We start from the raw sequence: 24,701 nt of genomic DNA, 5'->3' as shown, positions 1-24,701 counted from the left end.
CAAGGAGTAACCCCTGAGCACTGCCGGGTGTGACCCACCCCCCCAGAAAAAAGACCAGGGGCTGGAGTAAAAGCATAATGAGTGGGGTGTTTGTCTTGCAGGCAGTCAACCCAAGTTCCATCCCCAGCATCCCAAGAGTAAGTTCTGAGCATAGAGCCAGGAATAACACCTGAGTGCCACTGGCTGTGCCCCTTCAAAAAAAACATAAAACCATAGGCCAGAGAGATGGCACAGTGGTTGGGCATTTGCCTTGCACGCGACCAATCCAGGAGAGACGGTGGTTCAAATCCAGGCATCCCATATGGTCCCCTGGGCATGCCAGGAGAGATTTCTGAGCACAGAGACAGGAGTAACCTTGGTGTGACTCCAAAACTAGAAAAAAATAACATATAAAACCAAAGAAAACAAACAATATTGGGCCCTAATGATAGGACAGCAAGGAGGGCATTTGCCTTGCATGCAACCAACCTAGGTTCAATTTCTGGCATTTCATATGGTCTCCTGGGTCCGACAGGAGTGCTTTATTCTTTTGTTTTGTTTTGGGGCCACACCCAGTGGCACTCAAGTGTTACTCCTGACTCTGAGCTCAGAAATCACTCCTGGCAGGCTTGGGAGACCATATGGGATCCCAGGAATCAAAACCAGGTCCGTCCTGGGTCGGCCCTGTGTAAGACAAACACCTTACTACTGGGCTATCTATCACTCCAGCCCCAGGAGTGGTGTGTGTGTGTGTGTGTGTGTGTGTGTGTGTGTGTGTGTGTGTGTGTGTGCGCGCGTGCGTGTTATTGGGCCACACCTAGTGGCACTCAGAAGTTACTCCTGGCAGGATTGGGGGAACATATGAAATGCCAGGGATCAAATCTGTGCTAGCTGTGTGCAAGGCAAATGCCCTAGCTCCTGCCTCCAGGAATGATTGAGCACTGCTGGGTGTAGCCTTATACACACACAGACACAACAACAATAAAAAAACAAAACAAAACAAAACATGTGGGTAAGTGGGTGGGATCATTGAACTCAGGTTTCTGGGTTTTTTTTTTGTTTGTTTGTTTGTTTTTGGTTTTTGGGTCACACCAGGCGGTGCTCAAGGGTTACTCCTGGCCGTCTGCTCAGAAATAGCTCCTGGCAGGCATGGGGGACCATATGGGACACCGGGATTCGAACCAACCACCTTAGGTTCTGGATCGGCTGCTTGCAAGGCAAACACCACTGTGCTATCTCTCCGGACCCAGGTTTCTGTTTGTTCCTGCTCTCTCCTTTGGCCCTGTAAGGTGGAGGCTGGAGACGTGGCTTCAGGATGCCCAGCTCACACCCACACCCTCCCAACTTCCCTGGGAATCAGTGCTTGCTGGGACGCTTGAATATATCTCTAATTTACATCTGCTTCAGACAGGATGCTCTTAGACAAAAAAGGTTTCTGGCTTAGCCACAGCGTGCCCAGGTTCCTGCCCCATGCCAAAACCAAGGTGTACTGCTGGTCTCCTAGTGCCAGAACCTATGGGCAGACCTTGCTCTGCATGTTTTTTCCTTCTCCCAGTTTCAGAACAATGGTGAGTGCAGATGGGGTGGGCCTCGAGCCTACAATTTCCAAGCCCCACAGTGAATCTGTAAGATTGTCCCTTATCTCAGAGCAGCTGACTTACACTTCGCCCAACGTGTACGAGCACCAGCTGAAAGCACCCTTCAACCAGACACTGTCCAAACTGGTGGAGGTGGCCAAAGGCCACCGTGTTACAAACAAGTAGTGCAAGAGCCCTGTGATGCTCAAGACCCTGGCTGGCAACACCTTCAAGACCTTTGCCAAGTGTGAAAATTTCAGTGGTGGTGAGCTGTTCCTGGGCTGTAGGCTGAGGCACATGGGACAGGGGTGTCCATGTGCCAGGGCTGAGGGCAGGTCAGAGTGTGTGGGGCCCTGCCTTTGAGAGCCACTAGTGTGTAAAGGAAAAACAAGCCCAGACCAGGTTACAAATAAGTTCTGGCTACAAGAGGTAGGAGTTAACTGGGGCCTCAGTCCACCCATCTGCAAAGTGGGGCTATGATGCCACATTTAAAATGTTGTTGGGGGGGGGGGCAGAGAGCTACCACAGCAGTAGGGTGTTTGCCTCGCATGCAGCTGACCAGGATGGACGGTGGTTGGAATCCCGGCATCTCATATGGTCGCCCAAGCCTACCAGGAGCGATTGCTGAGCACAGAGCCAGGCGTAACCTCTGAGCACCACAGGTGTGACCCAAAAAACAAAAAACAAAATGCTGTGGGGGTCTGAGTAATAGTACAGCTGGAAGGGCATTTGCCTTGCACGTGGCCAAACCGGTTTGATCCCCAGCATCTTGTAGTGTCCACCGGGGGCCTGCTGGGAGTAAATTCTGATCACAGAGCCAAGAGTAAGCCCTGAGCGCTGCCGGGTGTGGCCCAAAACCAAATAACCAAAATAAATAAGTAAAATAAATAATAATAAAATAATAAACCCTGGGAGGGGCAGTGCCAAGCGATAGTACAGTGGGTGGGTGTTTGCCTTGCACTTGTCTGCCAGGTGTAGTCCCTGACCGCCTCGGGGTTGGCCTTCAAACCAATTAATGCCCCTCAGCTTTACGTGTCTGTGGTGACCCCTTGTGCGCACGAATGAAGTGGAAAGCAGGGTGGGGGAGAACGGGAGGGGTGTGGAGGGTCGTGCTGAGCTGTTGCTCTGATCGATGAGGGATGGGGACAGCTGTGCATTTCTGGGGGTGATCCTGGCGCATGGGGCAGGCTCTGTCCCTGGAGAGAGGCTGGGACTGGTTCTCGCAGCACAGTGCTCGGGAGGCGGCCCTGTGGGCTGGGCGGGGGAGCAGGGGTGCCCCCGAAGCTCACGGAGCAATTTATTTATATGTGTACATATGTATACGGGGCGGGGGCTGTACAGCACAGAGCCCGCAAGGCTAGGGGCCCGGGGGCGTGGGGCAGGGCGCCCCTTTCTTGGTCATCCCCGCTGGGGGCGGCGCTTCAGCCAGACAGCGGGAGGAGGTCAAACCGGCCTCGGGCTTGCTGGCCTGGACCTGGACCTGGACGGCGGGGACAGCCGGCGGGGCAGGGGACCCGCCACCACCACCGGGCATATTCTTGGCGGGGGTCGCGGAGGGCGCCTGGGGGTCCGGGGAGAGCTTGGGGGAGGCAGGCTTGGAGCGAGCCCCGCTCAGCGTGGTCCGCTCCTCCACCACCTCCAGCACCCAGCGCTCGCGGCCCCGCGTGACCTCGGGTGCGGGGGCGACGGGCGCGACGGGCGCCTGGGCGCGCTGGGAGTCTGCGGCCGGCGGCGGCGGGGCCTTGGTCTTGGGCCCGGGCCTGGCGGGCTCCACCACGATGGGCACCGGGGGCGGCGGCGGTGCCGCCTCGCCGGAGCTGCTGCGCCGGCCCGTCTCGTGCTCCTGCACGGGGCTCAGGGCGGCCTTCGCCACGGCCCGGGCCGGCCCCGCGGGCCCGTCCTCCGTCTGCACGCTCTGGTGCCGCGTGCAACTGGGGTCCCGATCCAGGGTCCGGCCCCCGGGGGTGCTGGCGCGCGGCGGGGTGCAGGCCTCCGCGGCCCCGGGGGCCTCCTCTTTGCAGCCTGGGGGAGGCCGGGGGCCGTTCTCGGGCAGCAGCGGGTCTGAGCCCAGGCTCAGGGGCGATTCCTGGCGGCCCAGGCGGCGCATGGCCACCTGCCGAGGGGCGCCGGGGCCCTCGACCGGGGGCGTCTCGCCGTCCGACTCGGCCAGGCTGTGCAAGGCCAGCTCGCCGTGGAAGTCCTTGCGGAAGTCGGGGTGGCCCACCTCCAGGCTGTGCTTGCGCAGGGCGCCCTTCTTGTCGGCGCCCAGGGAGCCGCCCAGCTTCTCGGCCGACTGCACGCGCTTGAGCAGCGGCGAGCGGGGCGGCTCGGCGCTCTTGGGGCGCGGGCGCACCACGGGCGGCGACGAGTGCAGCTTGGCCGGGAAGCTCTGCGTGGTGTGCGAGCTGCCCACCGTGTGGCCCGGCAGGGGCGGCGGCGAGGCCTGCGTGGGCGACGGCGTGTGGGCCAGCGGCGACAGCGGGATGTTGCCCGCCGACTTGCAGCGCGCCGAGCGGTACTGGCGGTGCAGCTTGGGCGACAGGCCGTGCAGCGTGCTGGGTCGGATGTGGTGCGAGGCCGACGAGGCGGGCGAGTTGGGCGTGCTGGAGGCGGGCGAGCTGCTCTGGGACGAGGCGCCTGCCGGGGATCCGAGAGGGGGGTCACGGGAGGCCGCGGGGCCCGGCGAGCTCCCGCCCGGCTCTGGGTCCGACCCGCCACCCCCGCCTGGCGTGGGTGCAGAGCTGCTCACCCAGGTAGGCAGAGTCGGGCGTGGAGCGGTAGCTGTGGGTGGGCGATCGCGCCGGCAGCCCGTGCGTGGGCGAGCCCGGCAGGCTGTCGCTGGACGACAGCGACCTGTTGAGCGACGACAGCGAGCGGCTGGTGTGCAGCAGGTTCGACTGCTTGGTGATCTTGCGGAACAGGGAGCTGCGTTTCTTGCTAGGAAACCAGACGGGAGAGTCAGAGTCGGTCCCAGTCGCGTCCATCCTGCGAGGCTCCCGGCTCCACCTGCTGGCTCCTCCCACTTTGGGGGCGGCCCTGGGAAACCGCCCTCCCCTGGCCACGCCCCTCCAGCCAGAACCCACCTATCCGGATGGAAGGAACGTCACAGGCCCCTCCCACTGTCTCGAAGGCACCGCCCACCCGTGTGGCCACGCCCACTCTGCCTTCTGGTCCCGCCCATCCCACCAGTCCCGCCCTCACCAGCTAGATCCACCAATTAGGCAGGGAAAAAATTTTCCCTTGCCTTCGCTGTCTGGTTCCTCTTATTCAATCGCCCTGTCTAGATCATTACCAGCCTAATCAAAGGAAAGACTCCTGGCCCCACCCTTTTCCTCGCTCCTTCTGTAATTGTAGAAATTATTTTATTGGTTCCAGGAGTTCTGGGCGTGCAAAATTTCAGAGAGAAAAATCCTTCGGCTGGCCCTTCCCAACTGTCCAAATAAATACACCTGACCAGGGTGACCCACCCCTAAGGTGCCCTTTTTAGTATAGGTCTGGGAGTCTTGCAAACCTACCCAAGACACCACAATTGCTTTCTCATGAGGCACAGCTAGCTTCCATCTCACTCTCCCCTGCGGCCCCTTTATTATGCAACATTGGTGATTGAACCCAGGTCCTGTGCATGCAAATCCATCAGCTTTTCCCACTGAGGCACATCTCTAGTCTCCCTTTTTTTTTTTTTTTTGGTTTGGTGGCGGATGGGCTCTATCAGCTCCATTACTTAGATTTATCTCCCTGGACAACCTCACTTTCCACTCTGGCTTTAACCTCCTCAAACCCTCCATCCTTGCTTTTGATTCTGAGCCCAGACACCTTTCCTGTGTATTTTTGTTTTGTTTTCTTTTGGGGCCACATCCAGTGGTGTTCAGGGGTCACTCCTGGAGGGCTCGGGACCCTACAGAATGCTGAGGATCAAATCCGAGTCTGCCACATGCAAGTTCAACACCCAACCAGTTGTGCTATCACTCCAGACCTCCTGTGCATTTCTTGGTTTTGACCCTCATTTGTGCCCCTCCCCTATGGACTCCCCCCACTGCTGGAAGGAGAGCGGTTCAGTGGATGCCTCCTCCCCTCCTACCTCTCTTGGCCCTCCTTAGCTGAGGGCCGCTTATTCCTCCGAGCCATTTTGGCCTTGTAGCTGCTGCGCCGCGCGGGGCCAATGCGGATGGACGTGTTCTCAAAGGGCGTCGTGGTCACCGCCACCTTGTTGCCACTCTGCGGGAAGAGCTCTGCGGGTAAGGAGCTGCCCCTCCTGCCCCTCTCCCCTTGCTCCTCCTCCAGTGCTCACCCCTAACTCACCTTCAGGATCAGCTCCACCACCTCAGGGTGCACCATGCCGTGCACGGGCTCCCCATTCACATGGGTGATCAGGTCCCCGGCACACAGTCCCGCCTCCTGGGCTGGACCCCCTTCTTCCACGTGCTGTAGGTTGGGGGACAACCCATTGGTGGGTAACAAGGAATTTATCCGTGACAAGAAGTCTCCCTAAGTTTCTAAGGTCAAGACCTAGGAAAATAGAGACTCTCTCTCCCCCTTGGGTACAGATGAGTCAGACTTTAAGCCTTCCCTTCATTTTTGGAGCTAGGGCTCTCTCCTCCCACCTTGCTGCCTCTCCATCTGGCCGCCCCCATCCCTGTGTGCTCACCCAGACAATATGGTGGACACTGTAGACATCGGAGTCTCCCATGTAGACGCGAATGGCACGCAGGGTGAAGCCGTACTTCTTGCCTGAGCGCTGAATGGTGATGGGGGAGCGGAGCCCACTGACCGCGGGCGAGTAGTCCCGGCTGGGTGAAGAGTCTCGCGAGGACGGGTTCGAGGAGAGAGAGCGAGGGGACATGGGGCTGGCCAGGGGCGAGCTTCCATGGGGATCCACTGCAGAGAACCGCGATTGCAAGTCAGGCCCAATGGCCATGGCTCCACCCACTGCCCAGCGCTCTGGACTCTTATTGGTTGGCTCCAGAGCCAATCACAGAGTGGACACGACAAGAGCCTTTGTCATTGGCTTGTCCTGGTAGGACCCTCCCCTTCCAGTCGGGTTGGCTTTGAGTCACCTGCTGGAATCATGACGGACAGAGCTGTGGCCGAGGCGGACTTGATGACTTTGCCTCCGGTCCGGGAAGGTCGCTTCTCTCCCACCGGGTCGCCCGACAGCTGCTGGTGCCGCGCCCGCCGCAGAACCAGGTCGTTGGTAGCCCTTGGTCCCGACTGGTCTGCATCCTTTGATGGCGGGCAGAGGTCGCCAGGGCGGTCAGCTGCAACAGGGTGGGAGGGTGCAGGGGTTCGTTGGGGGCATGCTCTCTGCATGCCCAGCACGCGCGCCCTTCCTTGCTCCCTCACGATTACAGGTTGCATGGGGCCAGGTCAACATGACTCAAACATTTGCCCAGGGCCCAGACTACAGGGTGCTCCATGTGGGTCACTCCTGGCTCTGCACTCAGGGTTCATTCTTGGCAGTGTTCAGGGGACCTTCTGGGATGCCAGAGATCAAACCTGGGTCTATGGCGTGCAAAGCCAACGCCCTCCCTGTTGTGCTATCGCTCCAGTCCCCTCCTTGTGTGTTACTTTTTTGGGGGGATCACACCCGACTCTATGCTCAGAAACAGCTGCTGGCGGGCTTGGGTGACCATATGGGATGCCGGGGATCGAGCCCAGGTCTGTCCTGGGTCAGCTGCATGCAAAGCAAACACCTTATCTCTGGGGCTATCACTCCGGCCCTGTCTGCTATTTTTTTAATTCCTTTTTTTTTTTTTTTTTTTTTTTGGTGGCTTTTGGGTCACACCCGGTAGTGCTCAGGGGTTATTCCTGGCTCCAGGCTCAGAAATTGCTCCTGGCAGGCATGGGGGACCATATGGGACGCTGGGATTCGAATCGATGACCTCCTGCATGAAAGGCAAACGCCTTACCTCCATGCTATCTCTCCGCCCCCCCCCCTTTTTTTTGTTTTGTTTTGTTTTAGGGTCACACCTAGTGGTGCTCAGGGGTTACTCCTGGCTATCTGCTCAGAAATAGCTCCTGGCAGGCACGGGGGACCATATGGGACACCGGGATTCGAACCAACCACCTTAGGTCCTGGATCGGCTGCTTGCAAGGCAACACCGCTGTGCTATCTCTCCGGGCCCCCCCCCCCCGGGGTCCCTATTTTTTTTAATTTCTAACAAACCTCGGTTGGTTGAGCTCTTGCAATACATGGGTATCATCAGGTCCCCTAAATGCTTGGTTGACATTTGGCCACTGGAGAGTCTAGGAGCCAGAGGGTGGGTAAGAAGGCGACAGGAGGGAGCACTCACTGGCCTCGAGGTCCCCAGCGCTGGAGCTGGGGGTGCCGTCCCCTTGAGCCGCGTCTTTGGGCGCCCGAGCATCCAGCGAGCCTGGGGGATCGGAGCTGGGCCGCGGGGGCCTGCGTAGCCGGGCCTCATCCTCGTCCTCTTGGGGGGCGCTGAAGCGGCTGGGCTCCAGCAGCGCGGAGAAGCGGCGGCGCGCACCCAGTGGCGGGCTGGCCTCCCCCTCCAGGAAGCTGGCTTCGGATGCCGAGAAGCGCTTGCTGCGCGGAGGGGGTTCAGGGGTGGTCAGGGCGGACCCGGCCCGCGGGCCCCGCCCCCAAAGCCGCCCCTGCGCCCGCTCACATCTCGGGGGAGCCCCCTCTCCAGGTCTTCTCGCGCAGGGTCAGGCCGCCCAGGCCCTCCCGCTTGCCGGCCACCTTGTCCTCTGGGCCCTTGGCGCCCGGCTCCCGCTTGCCGGCTCCCGCGCTCGTCCCGGGGGTCTTGGGCTCGTGCTGCGACAGCTGCTCCATGCTACTGTACACCTGACACGGAGTGGGACAGGGAGAGAGGCCGGCTGGCTTTGGAAATGCCCACCACTGGGCCCACCTTCCTGCCTTCGCATCCAGGCACTCCAGATCCCGACCATTTTCAGGCCCCACCTGGCGTGAGACCCAGCGCGTGTCTAGAGCCAGGCCCTGTTGAATCTGTGCCTACCCTTCCCTACCCGGTTCCATGTGTCCTGGCTCCAGGGCCGCCCTGCAACCCCGACAGTCCTCTCCTCACCAGCCTGGCCGCTGCCCATCTTTGTTTCTGGGGCCCGAGCCCCACTCCCCATTCCACAAAGATCCAAATCCAGGCGCACCTTGGATTCTCCATGCTGTTCCACTACCCCCACCATGCAGCCAGAGTCCCTCTTCCCAAGAGTGAGAAATCGGGCCAGGGATCCACTCACTGGAACTTCTTCCAGGGACCCCTCTCCAGGCCACTTTGTTTGCCTGCTCCGCCAGGGTCTGTGCAGCCCACTATCTCGGCCCTCCCCACAGCCGCCCATTTAGTTCCAACCCATCTGCCCTGCCCTAGGGTCTAGCCCCACACCCCCGATCTAGCCGTGCCCACCTAGCCACGCCAATGGGCCTAGCCGCACCCCATCTGACATCACCCTGATCGGCTTATCCCGCGCCTGGGAGCTTGTCCCACCTCCATCTAACCCCACCCCTAGGTCCAGTCCCACCTCATCTAATGCCCCTCCTTGGTTAGCCCCTCTCTTCAGACCCAGTTGGTTCTAGTCCCCCCTTTCCTGCCTGTCTAGCCCCTGCCTGGCCCCACCTTGCTGAAGCGCGGGGAGCAGGAGGAGAACTGGCGGATCTCCACGGGCTCCTCCTCCGTGGTGTCGTCCTCGTCGTAGGAGTTCACGTGGTGGTACCTGTCTGAGCGGGCTGTGGGCGCAGAGTGTGGGAACCTCAGGCCCCGCTCTGGGCCTCGCACACAGATCCCGGGTTCTGCAGAGCCTGCCTCCCAGGGGCTGCACATCCCACTTGGATAACCACCTCAGGTCACCACAAGCTCCTGCCAGGCGGACATCGCCTCTCTTCTGGCCCAAGCAGGCCCAGAAGCATCTCTGGAACTTTCTCTCCAGGTCACCCTCAATCTCGGGGTAACCCCCTCAACCCGCCTTCCAAGCTCAGGTTCATTTAACTCCGCCCCCAAAACAGACCACTCCCACTCACCCATCCTCTAGACCCGCCCTTTGCTTCTCCCATCCAATCAGGCCTTACTTGGGAATCCCGCCCATTTCTCTCGCCCCACCCCCTAGCTTCTCCTGCCCAATCACATCGCAGCACAGAGCCCCACCTACCCCCCCTTCTTCCTCAAGCCCCGCCTCCCCCAGGCTCACTGTCAAAGTAGCTGGTGTCATCTTCGGACTCCAAGTGGGGAATAAACTCTGCCTTCTGCCTCAGCAGCCCGGTCCAGTCCAGGTCCCGGAAGAAACTGTGCTGCTTGACCTCGAAGGCTCCACCTGGGGAGGTGGGGAGTGAGGGTGCTCGTGATCCGCATGGCCCCCCTGGTTGCTGACTGGCTCCATAGTCCTGGCTCTAGGGTCTAGAGATCTAGATCTAGGCTCTGGCAGACCAGCCCCTTCCACTTTCTCTGCACCGCCCACCGCGCCTTTACCTGCTCCCAGCCGGACCAAGGGATTCGTCTGCAGGAGGCTGGAAATCAGAAGCTGCGCGTCGGAGGGCAGTGCCTCATCCCCCTCTGGCCACAGGATGTCATCTGCAGAGCAAGGCGTGGCTGGGATGCTCTGGGGTGCGGGGAGGGCCCCTTAGCCTTCCCGCCTCCCTGACGCCCCACTTGCCCAACTGGGGCCACACGTACCACTGATCACCTGGCCGAAGAGCTCCTCGGGCGTGTCCCCGAAGAAGGGCACGCAGCCCACCAGGAACTCGTACAGAATGATGCCCATCGCCCACCAGTCCACCGGTTTCCCGTAGCCCTGGCGCAGGATCACCTCGGGTGCGATGTACTCCGGGGTGCCGCACACCTAGGGGCAGCCCATCAGCCCGCACACCCAGAGGGGGGCCACAGGAGGTGGGTTTCGCCGCCCTGCCCTGAGGTCTGGGGCCAGGCCACCCTCGGAGACACCCCCATCCCCATCACGCATACCTGTTTGGGATTATTTTTTGGGAGGGAGCCTCTCCCGGCCGTGCTCAGGGGTTACTCCTGGCTCTGTGCTCAGGAATCACTCCTGGCAGTGCTCAGGGGGGACCCTAAGGGATGCCGGGGGTCGAGCCCGGGTCGGCCGCGAGCAAGGCCAATGCCCTCCCCGCTGTGCTCTCGCTCGGGCCGCCCACACACCTGCTTGTCCAGGAACTCCCGCGCGTCCTTTTCGATGTGGCCCTCGTAGAGGTTGGTGGTGAGGCTCATCAGCCCCATCTTGGAGAGCCCAAAGTCCGTGAGCTTCACGTGGCCCATGGAAGTGATGAGGAGGCTGGTGAGGGGAGGCGGCAAAAGGGGGAGGTAAGGGGGCAGCATTTTGGACTGGGGGCCTCCTGGCCACCCAGCAGCCAGAGGGGAAGCGGCTCACTTGTCAGGCTTCAGGTCCCGGTGCACGATGCCGTAGTTGTGTAGGTACTCGAGTGCCAGCACTGTCTCGGCGAAGTACAAGCGCGCCATCTCTACCGGCAGCGCCCCGATGTTCTTCAGCAGCGTGGCGCAGTCGCCACCTGTGGGGCGCAGAACCCTCGTGAAGGAAGAGCCCCTGCCCCCCAGGCCCACAGCTGTGCCCTGGATATGGGTGAAGTACTCAAGTTACACTGCACCCCCTTTTCGGATCAGGAAAATGGAGGTGCCCCACATCCTCCTCCAGGCTGCTCCTGGCCAGACCCCTCTTGGCCTTCTCAGCTGCTTTTTGAGAGTACAGGGAGGTGGAATTGGTGAGGTCTGAACCTGAGCAACCTGGGGAGATCTCCAGACATCTGAAATCTTTTTTTTTGGGGGGGGGGTTTGGGCCACACCCGGCGATGCTCAGGGGTTACTCCTGGCTGTCTGCTCAGAAATAGCTCCTGGCAGGCTCGGGGGACCATATGGGACACCGGGATTCGAACCAACCACCTTGGGTCCTGGATCGGCTGCTTGCAAGGCAAACACCGCTGTGCTATCTCTCCGGGCCCCAGACACCTGAAATCTTTAAGGCCCGCAGCATCCGGGTTAGCGGCCTATGCTGCAAGCAAACAGATCCTGTGGAACAACGAGGTGTCTCTCTTTGCCCAGAGATCACTCTATTCTTAGGGTACAAGTTGGGGTCAGCCGAAAGAGGAATATCCCACCCCTCAGGACCTGTCCTGGTGGGAGGCAAGAGATTGGGGCTGAGAGGAGAAGGACCAGGCACCCAGATATAGGCATCCTGACGGTACTGAAGATTTATTTGGTTGTTTTGGATTTTGTAACACAGCTGGTGATGCTCAGGGGTTCCTCTTGGCTCTGCACTCAGGGATCACTCCTGGGGGGTGCTCAGGGACTAAATGGGATATTGGGGATCTAACCTAGATTGGTTGTGTGCAAGGAAAGTAACCTCAATGCTTCTATATATTCCTGCTTATTGCTCCAGCCCCTGTTCTAAGGTTGTTCAATCATGAGTTAGTATTTTTTTTTCTTTTTTCCTCTCTTTGAGCTTTGGCAATGCCCAGCAATCCTCAGGGTTTACACCTGGCTCTGTGCAAGGGGATTATTCCTGTTGCCACTCAAGTGGATGGTAGGTGAATGGATAGAAAAGTAGATGGGGGGGGGGGCGGCAAGGTGGTGCTAGAGGTAAGGTGTCTGCCTTGCAAGCGCTAGCCAAGGAAGGACCACGGTTCAATCCCCTGGGTCCCCTATGTTCCCCCCAAGCCAGGGGCAATTTCTGAGCACTTAGCCTGAGCATCAAACGGGTGTGGTCCGAAAAAAAAAGTAGATGGATTGGCAAATAAATAGTATAGTTGGGAGAGATAGTCCAGCAGAGAGGGCACTTGCCTTTCACACGGCCAATTATGTTTGATCCCCTCATCCCAAATATTTTCCAAGCCTTCCAGGAGTAATTCCTGAAGACAGAACTGGGAGTAACCACCTGCCAGGTGGGATAAAAAAAAAAACAAACAAAAACAAAACAAATGAACAAACAGACCCTAAAAGAAGGTGCTGGAGTGATAGCGTAGTGGGCAGGGCATTTGCCTTGCACAAAGTCCATCCAGGATCCATCCTGGCATCCCTTAGGATCCCCTGAGCTTTCCAGGAGTGATTCCTAAGTGCAGAGCCAGGAGTAATGCCTGAATATAGCTGAATGTGGCCCAAAATCAACTAAACAAACAAAAAAGTCTGGGTGGGTGGGGACTGGAGCAATAGCACAGAGGTACTGCATTTGCCTTGCACTCAGCAGATCCAAGATGGACCTGATTCCATCCCCAGAATCGCATATGGTTCCCCCTAGCTAGGAGCGATTTCTGAGCGCATAACCAGGAGTAATCCCTGAGCGTCACTGGGTATATCCCCCCAAAAAATGTCTGGATGGATGGATCATGACTGGATGAAGTAATGGATAAGTGGGTGATTCTATGTATATTGGATAAAATTAAAAGAATGAATACAAGGGATCAGCAATTGCATAGCAAATAGGGTGTTTGCCTTGCACATGGCCAGCCCAGGTTCGAACCCCAGCATCCTATATGGTCCCCCAAACATGCCAGAAATAATTTCTGAGTGCAGAGTCAGGAGTAACCCCTGAGTACCACTGGGTGAGGCCCAACCCCAAAAATAAATAAAAATAAAAACTCTGAGTATGGGAGCAATAGTGCAGCAGGTAGAGCTCTTGCCTTGTATGTGGCTGACCCGGGTTTGATCCCTGGCATCCCATATGGTCCCTTGAGCCCACCAGGAGTGATTCCAGAGTGCAGAGCCTAGAGTAATCCCTGAGCCCAAGTCATCATCCATCCACCCAGACTTTTTTTGTTTTATTTGGGAGGGCCACCCAGTAATGCTCAGGGGTTACTCCTGATTATGCGCTCAGAAATCACTCCTGGCTAAGGAGTACCATATGGGACCCGGGGATCAAATCAGGTCCATCCTGGATTTGCTGAGTGCAAGACAAATGCAGCACGTGCTATTGCTCCGGCCCCCACCCACTCAAACTTTTTTGTCTGGGTGTGGTCTAAAACCCCCAATAATAATAATAAATAAATAAAATAAAAATAGGGGTCAGAGGAGAGATAGCATGAAGGTAGGGCATTTGCCTTGTATGCAGAAGTTCAGTGGCTTGAATCCAGGCATCCCATATGGTTCCCCGAGCCTGCCAGAAGCGATTTCTTTTCTTTTTTTCTTTTTTTTTTTTTTTGGTTTTTGGGCCACACCCATTTGATGCTCAGAGGTTACTCCTGGCTTTGTGATCAGAAATCACTCCTGGCTTGGGGGGACCATATGGGACACCGGGGGATAGAACCGTGGTCCGTCCTACGCTAGCGCTTGCAAGGCAGACACCTTAACCTCTAGCGCCCACCTTCCCGGCCCCGCCAGGAGCATTTTCTGAGCATAGAGCCAGAAGTAACCCCCGAGTGCTTCCAGGTGCGACCCAAACCACCCCCCCAAAAAATAGGGGCCCGAGCGATTATTGCGCAGTGGTAGGCCATTTGCCTTGCAGGCAGACAACCCAAGAGGGACCCCGGTTCTATTCCCAGCATCCCATAAGTTCCCTGAGCCTGCCAGCAGTGATTTCTGAGCGCAGAGCCAGGAGTAACCTTTGAGTGTGTTCAGGAATGGCCCCAAAACCAAAATAATAATAATAATAATAATAATAATAAATTAAAAAATAAAAATTAGGGCTGGAGAGATAGCATGGAGGTAAGACATTTGTCTTGCAAGCAGAAGGATGGTGGTTCGAATCCCGGCGTCCCATATGGTCCCCTGAACCTGCCAGGAGCGATTTCTGAGTGTAGAGCCAGGAGGAACACCTGATCGCTGTCAGATGTGACCCAAAAACCAAAAAAATAAAATAAAATAGGGCCCAGAGAGATAGCACAGCGGCGTTTGCCTTGCAAGCAGCCGATCCAGGACCAAAGGTGGTTGGTTCGAATCCCAGTGTCCCATGTGGTCCCCCGTGCCTGCCAGGAGCTATTTCTGAGCAGACAGCCAGGAGGAACCCCTGCGCACCGTGGCCCAAAAACAAAAATAAATAAATAAATAAAATAAATTCTGGGAACAAAAATGATATCACAGCTGGTATGGTGCTTGCCCTGTGCATACGTGGCCTACCCAGGTTCAATCTCCGGCATCCCGCATGTCGTGGCCTCAAATCCCAAAATTAATCAACGAATTAATGAATTCATTAAACCCGCCTGGGGAGGGGCGGGGCGGCTCGCGCAGGCGCACACCTTCCACATATTCCATGACCATGCAGAGGTGGCGGCGCGTCTCGAAGGAGCAGAACATGCTGACCACGAAGGGGTTCTCGGCGAAGGTGAGGATGTCGCGCTCCACGAAGGCCTGCTGGATTTGGTTCCGCAGGATCAGGTTCTGCTTGTTGATCTTCTTCATGGCGAAGCGCTGGCGGGTCTCGCGGTGCCGCACCAGGTAGACGGCGCTGCGGGGGAGAGAGCGCGGGCCGCCGTCACCTCCGAGCCGCCAGCCCACGCCGCCCTCGCCCCGCCAGAGCCCGGGGTGGCTCACCCGTAGGCGCCGTTGCTGATGAGCTTGATGGTGTCGAAGTCCGTCTCTCCTGGAGGTTTCTTGGCCTTGCGGCTGCTGCTGTGGCCCTGGACACACACACACGCACGCACACACACACACACACACACACACACACACACACACACAGAGTCATCATCAGTCGCTTGGTTCCTGCTGCTTGCAGACAGGGAAACTGAGGCCCAGAGGAGCAGACTCAGGACTTGCACCCAAGACCAGATCTGCTCCCAAAGCAATTTTTCTCGGGCCTAGCACAATGGGGAGGGTGTTTGTCTTGCACAGGGCCAACCTAGGCCAACCTAGGTTCCATCCTGGGCATCCCATAGGGTCCCACTGAGTATCTCTGGGAGTGATCCCTGAGTGCAGAGCCAGGAGTAAGCCCTGAGGATCGCCAGGTGTGGTCCCAAAATCGAAAAGGGGTGTGTGTGTGTGTGTGTGTGTGTGTGTGTGTGTGCCCTCAAACGCTGACAACTGAAAACAAAGGTTTCGAAAGCAAATATCGAGTGTATGCTTCGACAGACACCCTCTGGTCTGGGTATCTTTTCCCCTCAGATCCCAGGAGCCCCACATCACTGTCAGGACCCAGGAACTTTCCCAAGGTAGCTGCAAACTGCACTGGAACCTCTGCTCTTTGGCTTGCCCAGTTTCACTTCCAAAATGTTCGAACCCCCAGGGCCAGAGAGATAGAACTGCTATCTATCAGCCGCAGGGCATTTATTTGCCTTGCACGTGGCTGGCCCGGGGCAGACCCAGCCGGGTTCAATCCACAGCATCCCATAGAGTCCCCGGAGCCTGCCAGGAGCAATTTCTGAGCACAGAGCCAGGAGCAATTTCTGAGCGCAGAGCCCGGAGTAACTGCTAAGTGCTGCCGGGTGTGGCCCAAAATCCAAAAAAAAAAAAAAAATTTTTTTTTGAACCCTCGATGGCTGAGAGGAAAATTTACACACTTGTGCTCCTGGTGGCAGACAGGCAGGCAGGCTCCGGGAGACAGCTGCCAGCCAGGGGGGGAGTGTGTGTGTGCCTGGGTGTCCGGGGGCGGGACCCCGGCAACTGTCACTCTGTCACTGTTAACACACACACAGCCGCTCGCCCACTCACATCCCCCGCTTTCCTCCATCCGTTTCCCAGATATTATTCTCCTGCGCCTCAGCAGTTCTGCTCTAGGGAGACGCCCCGGATCCGACTGAGGCGAGTAAGCAAACGTTCCCAGCAGCATTAAATGGGGCTTATTGCTGAAATGATAGTACGGTGGGGAGGGCGCTGGCGTTGCAAGCGGACAACTGGGGTTTTGATCGCCGGCCCCCCAAAGGGTTCCCTTGAGCACTTGTGACTCAGAAACAAAACAACAGCACTAATCACAGAGGGGGAATCGCCCACCGAGGAACAGGAGGCAGCGATTTGGGTAGCCATCCTGATGAGGGATGAAGCACCCATTCATGGGATTTAGGAGCCTTGGCAACACCAGGCTAGGGCTGGAAGGGAGGTTCCGTGGGTGGGCCCCGTGCCTACAAAGGCTTTTGGAGAGTTGGATCTCCACACTGCATTACCCCCCCCCCCCCCAGCAGTCCCAGATGGGCCTCTGGAGGCTCCTGGCCACTGCTAGGGAGAATCCTTGGGGGAAAATAAATAAGACGGGCTGGTGTGATAGTGACAGCAGGGAGGGTGCTTGCCTTGCATGTGGCCAACCCAGATTCCATTTATCAGGAGTGACTCCTAAATGCAGAGCCAGAAGTAACCCTGGACCATCACCAGATGTGCCCCCCCCCCAGAATATAATGGGCTCTATTATCTAATTGAAAGGTAAAGTTGAGTTTGTAGTTTTTCTTCCGGGTCAGAGTGAGTACAGTGGGGAGGGCGCTTGGCTTGCACACAGCCGACCCAGGTTTGATTTCAATACACGGCATCCCATCTGGTCCCCAAATACTGCCAAGAGTAATTCCTGAGTGCAGAGTCAGGAGTAAGCCCTGAGCAACTCTAGGTTAGGGATGCCCCAAAACAAAAGAAAAATGGTGCTAAAAGAGTAGCTATAAAGAAGCCCATTTTACAAGTGGGGAAACTGCTGTGGCAGGGGCAAACACCTGATCCCACAGCCCTAGGGTACAAGTGGAGGTCTGTTTCTACACAGGCCACCTCGCTTACCTCTAACAGGTCATCCTGCTCTGGCGTGTTGGAGCCACCACTGTCTTGTTCTTCCAGATGTGTCACATCTAAGCAGTGAGGAGAGTGAGCGACTCGGGTCCTGGCACTGTGCCCTGAGACCCACCACACCCCATGAGACTCCCCTGGCTGTACCTGGGAAGGGGTCTCGGGCGAGGCCGAGCTGGCGGATGATGTAGCGGGGAATGTCTGTCTTCACCAGGTGGCCTTCCTTGGCATGGCCTTCGGCGGCCTCCAGCAGGTGGTAAAATTCCTCGGGGTTGAATTCCTGAGGCAGGGGAGGGCCAGGCTCAGGCTCGTGGGGGGCTCCCAGCTCCCCCTCTCCCTCCCCCAAACCCAGCCCCTTACCAGGCACTCCAACAGCCTCGCTGGCCGAGAGATGATAATCAGCAGCTTCTTGACGAGCTGCGTAACAAAGGCCACCTCCAAGCTCTCGGAGCGCTCATAAGCCTAGTGAGGGACAGCAGTGTGTGTATGGAGTTTACAGACGTCCCACCTCACCCCAGCCCATCACAGTCCCCGGAGCAGCCCGAGCACCACCAGATGGGGAAGAGGACAAGTCGACTAGGACACGAACCCCAAGAATCAACATCCCAGTCAAGATCCAACCCCCAGACCAGGGGGAAAGTTCTTAGTCCTCAGGCCCTGTGGGCACCTCTTTGTCCCTCCTCTATTCTTCCACACCCCGTCATGCAGGTCTGAATTTGAGGGTGCCGAGGCTGAGCCCTGGGGAAGCTCCACCCCCCACTCACATCCTGCAGAAGCTTTTCCAGGTTTTCCTGCAGCTCGTAGAAGTAGACGGTGGTGATGAGACCATCGCGGGACTTGGTGAGACAGTCGCGGGCCAGCTCGATGATCTGGTGGTGGATGAAGCTGAGCACGCCATCAGCCAGCGGCAGCACGCTGTCAGGCTCGTAGGCGCGGGCGAAATCATGAAGCTTCTCCTCCATCTGCGCCGTGGCCTATGGGAGACGGACAAGTGCGTGGCCAGACAGATGGGTGAATGGACAGAGGAAATGGATGGGTGGATGAATGGGTGGATGGATAGATGGATGGAAGGAGGGAGGGAGGGAAGGAAGGAGGGATGAATGGATAGATGGGATGGGTGGGTGGGTGGATGGATGAGATGGATGGGATGGTGGATGAAATGGGTGGATAGATGGGTGGATAGATGAGTGGGTGGATGGGTGAATGGATGGGTGGATGGAAGGATAGGTGGAAGGTGGGTGGGTGGATGGATGGGTGAATGAGTGGGTGGATGGATAGATGGGTAGATGGATGAATGGGTGGGTGGATGGGTGGATGATGGATGGATGGATGGATGGTGGATGGTGCATAGGTGAATGGATGGTGGATGGTGAATGGTGGATAGATGGATTGATGTGTGGGTGGGTGGATGGATGGTGGATAGATGGATGGATGAAGGATGGATGGATAGATGGATGCGTGGATGGGTGGTTGGATGGATAGGATGGGTGGGATAAGTGGATGAATGGGATGGGTGGGTGGATGGGTGGATGGGTGGAGGGGTGGGTGGGTGGATGGATGGGTGGGTGGAATGGTGGATGGATGGATGGGTGGAGGGGTGGGTGGATGGATGGATGGATGGGTGGATGGATGGATGGATGGGTGAGTGGGTGGAATGGGTGGATGGTGGATAGATGAAGGATGGACGAATGGGTGAGTGGATGGATGGATGGATGGATGGATGGATGGATGGATGGATGGATGGATGGATGGATAGCCGGCACTACAGCGCAGAGCTGCGCTTCACGCGGCGGCCGCCAGGGGGCGCGCGAGGCTCAGGCTCGTTCCGCCTGGGTGGGCCCCCCCACCCACCCGCACCCTCGCCCCCCACCCGGCCTCACCTTGGGGAACCGCTCCTTGTACACGTGGTTCATCATCACGATCTCGTTGTCGTAGGAGGAGGGCGAGCGCCCGGGGCTGCGGGGAGAGCAGCCGGCCTGGTCAGTGCCTGCCCCACCCCACCCCTGGGTGCCAGCTGGGCAGGGGCTGGGGCCTGAGCCCACCTGAGGCTCCTGGAGCGCGGCCGCACGGCGGGGGAGCGGCGCCCCCCATCTTCATCCGTGATGCTCTCGGTGCTGCCGAAGTGCTTGGACAGGAAGTGCAGCTCGTCCAGGGTGGGCTGGTAGGGCAGCTGGTGCAGGCGCTCCTGGGACGAGCAGGAGGACTGCGGGAGAGGTCAGACCTGCAGCGCCGCCCCCCAGCCCAGTCCCGGGCTGGGGGATCCCTGGGCGGCCGCGACCCGAGAGGGATGTAGGTGAACCTTGGCCCCAGACGCAGGGGTGACCAGAGGGACTGTCCCCCTCTCCCCTGGCCCATCTGGGGTCATGCAGCCCGCAGGGATGATGAGAATCTGGGTTGAGTGGTTTCTCTCCTCTGCTGTTCCTCATCCCAGACACAGATCGCAGAAGGTCTGCCTGCAATCAATGGTCCTGGCCTGTCTGTGCCAAAGGGCCTTTAAACAGTCTGTTCTCTGCTCCATCGCTCCAGGGCATTCCCTCTGCATCACTCCTCCTGGTACCAACCCTTTTAAAAAGCCTTTGTTCCTTCCAGGAGACCCACAGCTCAACTGTTCTTTTGTTTTGTTTTTTTTTGTTTTTATTTTTTTTCTTTGCTTTGCTTTTATTTAGTTTTGTTTGTTTATGGTGATGTGGCATCACTCCTAGCAGTATTCAGTGCCCTGACTCTATGCTCAAGGAATCACTCCTGTTGAGGCTGGGGGACTCTGTGGGGTGCCAGGAATTAAACCCAGGTCAGCCACATGCAAGAAAAGTGCCCTAACCACTGGACTATCTCTCTGACCTCTCATCTGTCCCTTTTGATTTTTTCAGGGTTTATTCCTGGCTCTGCACTCAAAATTTACACCTGGCAGGCTTAGAGGACCTTAAGCATGCCAGAATTTGAACCTAAATCAGCTGCATACAAGGCAAACACTCTATCCTGCTATGCTATCCCTCTGGCCCCCCTCTGTTCAACTTTTTTTGGCAAGAGCTGAGGTACAGGTTTGGCATACAAGAGCCTTGAGTTCAAGCCCCTGAGCACTACTGGTGGAAAACTCTGAGCACTGCCAGGTTTGAACCTCCACAAAGTCCATCAAATCAACTGAATCATGTTGGAAAAGATGGGCCACATGGGAAGTCTGTGTTGGTACAAACAGGTGACAGGAGTCTCGCCCATCAGCCATACTCACCGAGACGGTGGAGCTGGGAGTGTTGGTGCCATAGCCAGAGGAGGGCAGAGAAGCCAGCGACCAGCGGCGTCCATCGGCCCTGGAACCCAGTCTGGTGTCAGACACTGGACACTCTGTCCACTCTGAAGGGCTGGGGGAGCCCTGGTCTTGCCAGTGGGGAGTGGGGTGCAGGTGGGACATATCTATACTGAGGGATTCCCAGCAGACTCAGAGTCAGGCAGATAACAACTTCCCGAGAGAAGCCAGTGACTGGAGTGGCCCTTCCCAGGAGACCCCCCCATCTTTGGAGGGGCCAGAGGGGCAGCAAAGCTCCCACTACTGGTGACATTCCAGAGGGAACCCCTAAGGACCCTTCCGCACCATGGAAAAGCTATGGAGGGGGCATGTTTGAGTCTTGTGTCCAATCCTACACCAGACAGTCCCCTGAGAACAGAACTGGGAGAAGTCCCAGGCACCTTTGAGGGCGACCCCCCAAAACCAAAACACTAAAGTTCTCAGAGGGAGACCTCCCTCAGCAAAAGTGTTCTCTCCCTCTTTCTTTTTCTCTCTCTCCCTCTCACTTCCTCCATTGCAGACACATCCAAGAGTCGGACATCCATCCGCTCACTCAGTCACTCTTCCACACTGCATGTTCACAGATCTGTATGGGCCGGCTACCCTGGGTGCCCCAGGAGCACCCAGAATCCTCCCTGCAGCCGGGCCAACCCCCAACCTCGATACATCCTCCTGCAGACGATCTACCAGCCCAGTTCTGCCTTCCTGGGGCCAGCAGTTTAATGCCAAAGCCAAGGGGGGGCCTCTCTCCCCTGCCTCCAAAGAAAACAGCTTCAGTTCCCAATCCTCAGACTTCACCATTCTTTGCAGCAGGTGTCTCTGAGCACCCCCAAACCCTAGGCACCCAGTTATTCCCCAGAACACGTTAATGGATGGTCTTTCTTCCTGTTTCACCAAAGGTCTGTGAACATGCATGCAGAGCACACTCAAGAACCCCGCTGGGACCCCAGCCGGGAAACCTGAGATTCGTCCTTTGGGACCCTAGAGAAAGAGCCCGGGGCTCCCTGGCCCCCACCATTTCAGGACCGAAAGTCCCTCGGTGGGCCAAGGAGCAGTCTGCGCGTGCGCACCACATCTTCGCCTGCCGGCCTGTTGCCATGGCAACGCCCGGCCTGGCGCGCGAGGCTCCGGGAGACCCAGACCAGCGGCCGCAGAGCGCAAGCGCCTGGGCGCCGCCGCAGAGGAAGCCCCGCCCCTTTCTCGGCTCGGCCGGACTGTTGGCCCCGCCCCTTGAGCAGGCCCCGCCCCCGAGCAGGACCAGGCGCCAGCCAGTTCCGCTGGGACTTTGGGGCTCGGGCGGGTCCCTGGGGCCCTGACTCAGGGGCCCTCAAAGGGGGGAACAGATGGAGACCCAGTCGTGGGTGGATGCGTTCTGGGGCCCCGGGGAGAGCAGGACTCACCTTCGGGAAGAGGCAAAGGAGAAGTGGGCCGGGGTGTTGGGGGGAGAAGTTTCGAGGGCTGTCCAGGGGACTGCTACCTGTGGCAGAAAGATGGGGGATCTTCAAGCCTGCAAGTGGGGGGGGTCGTCCCGGCACGCTTCCCTGGACCCTCTTCTAGATGTGGTCCTACCCAGGGAGGAGCTGGCCACGCCCCTCCTGGAAACGCCCCTCCCTTCTGCCACGCCCACTCTCTCTTCTGGCCACGCCCACGCCCCCACCAGCCAATGGCCAGCCTTCTGGAGATTGGCCCCGCCTCCCGCCCAATCCGGACACGCCTCTGGCCAGTATAAGCCCCGCCCCGACTGAGGCCACACCCCCAGCCTAGGCTCCTCTCCACTCCATCCTTCTCACCCAGGTGGCCCGGCAGCGGGGAATGGGGTCGCGGCAGGGTGGGCGAAGTGCTGGTCAGGATGAGGCTTTTTCGGTTGCTGGTGCGGCAGCTATGAGAAAGGCGAGGCCAGGGGGCCGGGCCGGACAGCCCAGCCACCCCGGGAGCTGGTGAGACACAAACTAGCCTGGCCCTCCCTTTTCAGCTGCCCGGCCTGTCTCTCAGCCATGTCCTTCCTTGGAGTGCCCACCCTGGAGAGTTGCTGAGAGAAGGAGGCAATGGAAGGCCTCAGCAGGGCCGCATCTGGGAGGGCATTTTTCTCCAGATACGTGCCCAGATAGCTCCGTGGGGGTCATGGGGATGACTGTGTGGGACACTGAGAGAATGAGTGCTGAGACAGAGCACCCTTCTGTCACTTTGGGTGCAGGAAGGACATGCCCAGCGTGAGCCCCGGGGTGCCTGCCCTAGGAGATGAAGATGCGCTGCAGGGCACCCAGGCCTGTGTGTGACGCGGGATTTCCTTGCAGATGTCTGTGGGCATGGGACAGAGTCTGGCGCCAGTGTGAGCTGCCATCCTATGTGCATGTCGCATGCCCCGTGTGCCCAAGTGTGGCAGCCACCGCAGGCTGCTCAGCCCTCCGTAACATGGAGCATGTCTGGGCATACAGGATACTGCCAGAGAGAGACCTCTTGCATGTGACAGCATGTGATAGCATGAGCTAGCATGCGCTGTGGTGCATTTCTCCATCTCTGCAAGATCCTCTGTGGGTGGGGCGGGAGGGTCAGCACAGCGGGGAGGGTGCTTGCCCGGCAGCCCCCCTGACCCGGATTCGATCCCCAGCACCCCAGAGCCCAGTGATGTCTGAATGCAGAGCCAGGAGTCAGCCCTGAGCACCACCCAATGGGTCCCCAAACCCCCAAATCCAAAAACATCCTGTTTTGTATGTGTGTTCTGGCCTCTGTATGACCCAATCAGGTGACCTCAGCATGCGTGGTGACCTTGTTGGGTGCAAGGCAGTCCTGGCTGCCCATGTATGTGTGGCTCCCCAGGTGTCTAACATGGAACGAGGCTGTGGGGCTCCCGGCAGGTGCCCCTGGGTCTCCGCTGTGCCTTTGATCTGTGGCACCTATGCAGCTGTGCTGGGTGGTGCCTGTCGGTGGTATCTGGGCCATTAGGGTTGGCGTGTGTGTGTGTGTGTGTGTGTGTGTGTGTGTGTCACTATTTTCCATATGAGCCTCTGTCCTTGGGGGGGGAGGAGATTGTGCAATGACAAAGGCCCCCCAGACCCCCCCAGAATCATTTCCCCGTATCACATCATCACACACACACACACACCCCACACACACACACCGCAGCCACTGCCGCATTACCAGGTGGATGAGACATGGGGGGCGGGGGGAGACCAGGCTGCAGCTATTGTTCCGAGGGTGCCAAACCCCCAACATCCCCTCCTGTCCCTCCCTCCCCCCCCCCCCGCTGGACAGCCTGAGCCCGCAGCCAGCAGACAAAGACACCGCCCCCCGCAGCCCGCAACCTCCTCCCTCCTCTTCGGGGGTCCTTCCCGGGCATGCAGGCCCCCAGCTCCAACCTCCCTGGCAGACTTAGGCCTATAGTGCCCCCCCCCGGACCCCAACCCCGGGCAGGATCGCTCGGCTGGACCGGGTGCAGCATCCCGGGCCCCACCCTGCGGCAGCGTCCGGAGGGGTGGCCCGGAGGAGAACCGGGGGGATGCCCAAGTGCCAAGGGGGGGTTCTACCTCTTGGTGCGGCGGAACATACTGCCGCCGGGGAAGGAGGGCATCGAGAAATTGGAAAGCGCGGTCCAGAGCGAGTCAGACATGACCCGGCGGCGGCGACATGGTGGCAGGTGCGGCGGCGGCGCGGAGCGCGAACGCGCGGGGCGGAGGCTCCAGCCGCAGCGGGCAGGGCGGGCGGGGGAAGGGCGCGCGCCGTGGCAGCCGCCCGTCGGCAGGGGGCGCTGCGGGAGCCCGCCCGCGCCTGGCCCCGCCCGCCCGCGCGCGCCCCCCGCGCCTCCCCCCTGCACCCAGGCTGCTAGCCCTGGACCTTTGCTTCCCCAGGCTTACCTGCTGCTCTTCCGGGGTAGGGGCAAATCCTTCTGTAAGACACAGACACGGAGGAGGGATGACATAAGGGTGGGCCTGCCTGAAGCAGGGACCCCTGGGGCTGAGGCACAGAAGGGGAGGCTCCAGGGCCCTCATGAATGCACCCCTTTGCCATGCACTGAGGCTTGGGGGGGGGTCTCTGGGGTTGAGGAATACTAGGCAGATCCCTCCACTCCCCCAGCACAAGGTCCCATTAAGCTCTAGGGGCTGGAGCAATATAGCACAGTGGGGAGGGCGATGGCCTTGCATGTAGCCGACAAGGGTTCGATCCCTGGCATCCCATAGGGTTTCCTGAGCACCGCCAGGAGGAATTCCTGAGCACAGAACCAGGAGTAATTCCTGAGAATACAGAGGATGT

The 24,701-nt window shown here is 58.6% G+C and overlaps 1 protein-coding gene across 1 annotated transcript; it reads right to left on the bottom strand.

Moving 5' to 3' along the window:
- Positions 1–2,806: 2,806 nt before the first annotated feature.
- Positions 2,807–24,143, bottom strand: MAST1 (microtubule associated serine/threonine kinase 1). The gene is given in 27 exon segments (XM_049788418.1): positions 2,807–4,193; positions 4,306–4,493; positions 5,635–5,771; positions 5,856–5,978; positions 6,202–6,431; positions 6,611–6,811; positions 7,847–8,100; positions 8,183–8,361; positions 9,146–9,255; positions 9,714–9,836; positions 9,992–10,093; positions 10,196–10,361; positions 10,676–10,808; positions 10,905–11,043; positions 14,716–14,924; positions 15,011–15,096; positions 17,168–17,235; positions 17,321–17,453; positions 17,534–17,635; positions 17,938–18,147; positions 19,054–19,129; positions 19,216–19,376; positions 20,400–20,478; positions 21,854–21,894; positions 21,896–21,930; positions 22,244–22,332; positions 23,978–24,143. Coding segments are annotated over 27 exon segments (4,737 nt in total). The 5' UTR covers positions 24,061–24,143; the 3' UTR covers positions 2,807–2,913.
- Between the last annotated feature and the right edge of the window lie 558 nt (positions 24,144–24,701).

This window comes from Suncus etruscus, chromosome 15 (assembly GCF_024139225.1).
Source record: "Suncus etruscus isolate mSunEtr1 chromosome 15, mSunEtr1.pri.cur, whole genome shotgun sequence".
Taxonomy (NCBI): Eukaryota; Metazoa; Chordata; class Mammalia; order Eulipotyphla; family Soricidae; genus Suncus; species Suncus etruscus.
The sequence above is the reverse complement of the archived record's forward strand: the minus strand, read 5'-3'. Positions and strand labels throughout refer to the sequence as shown.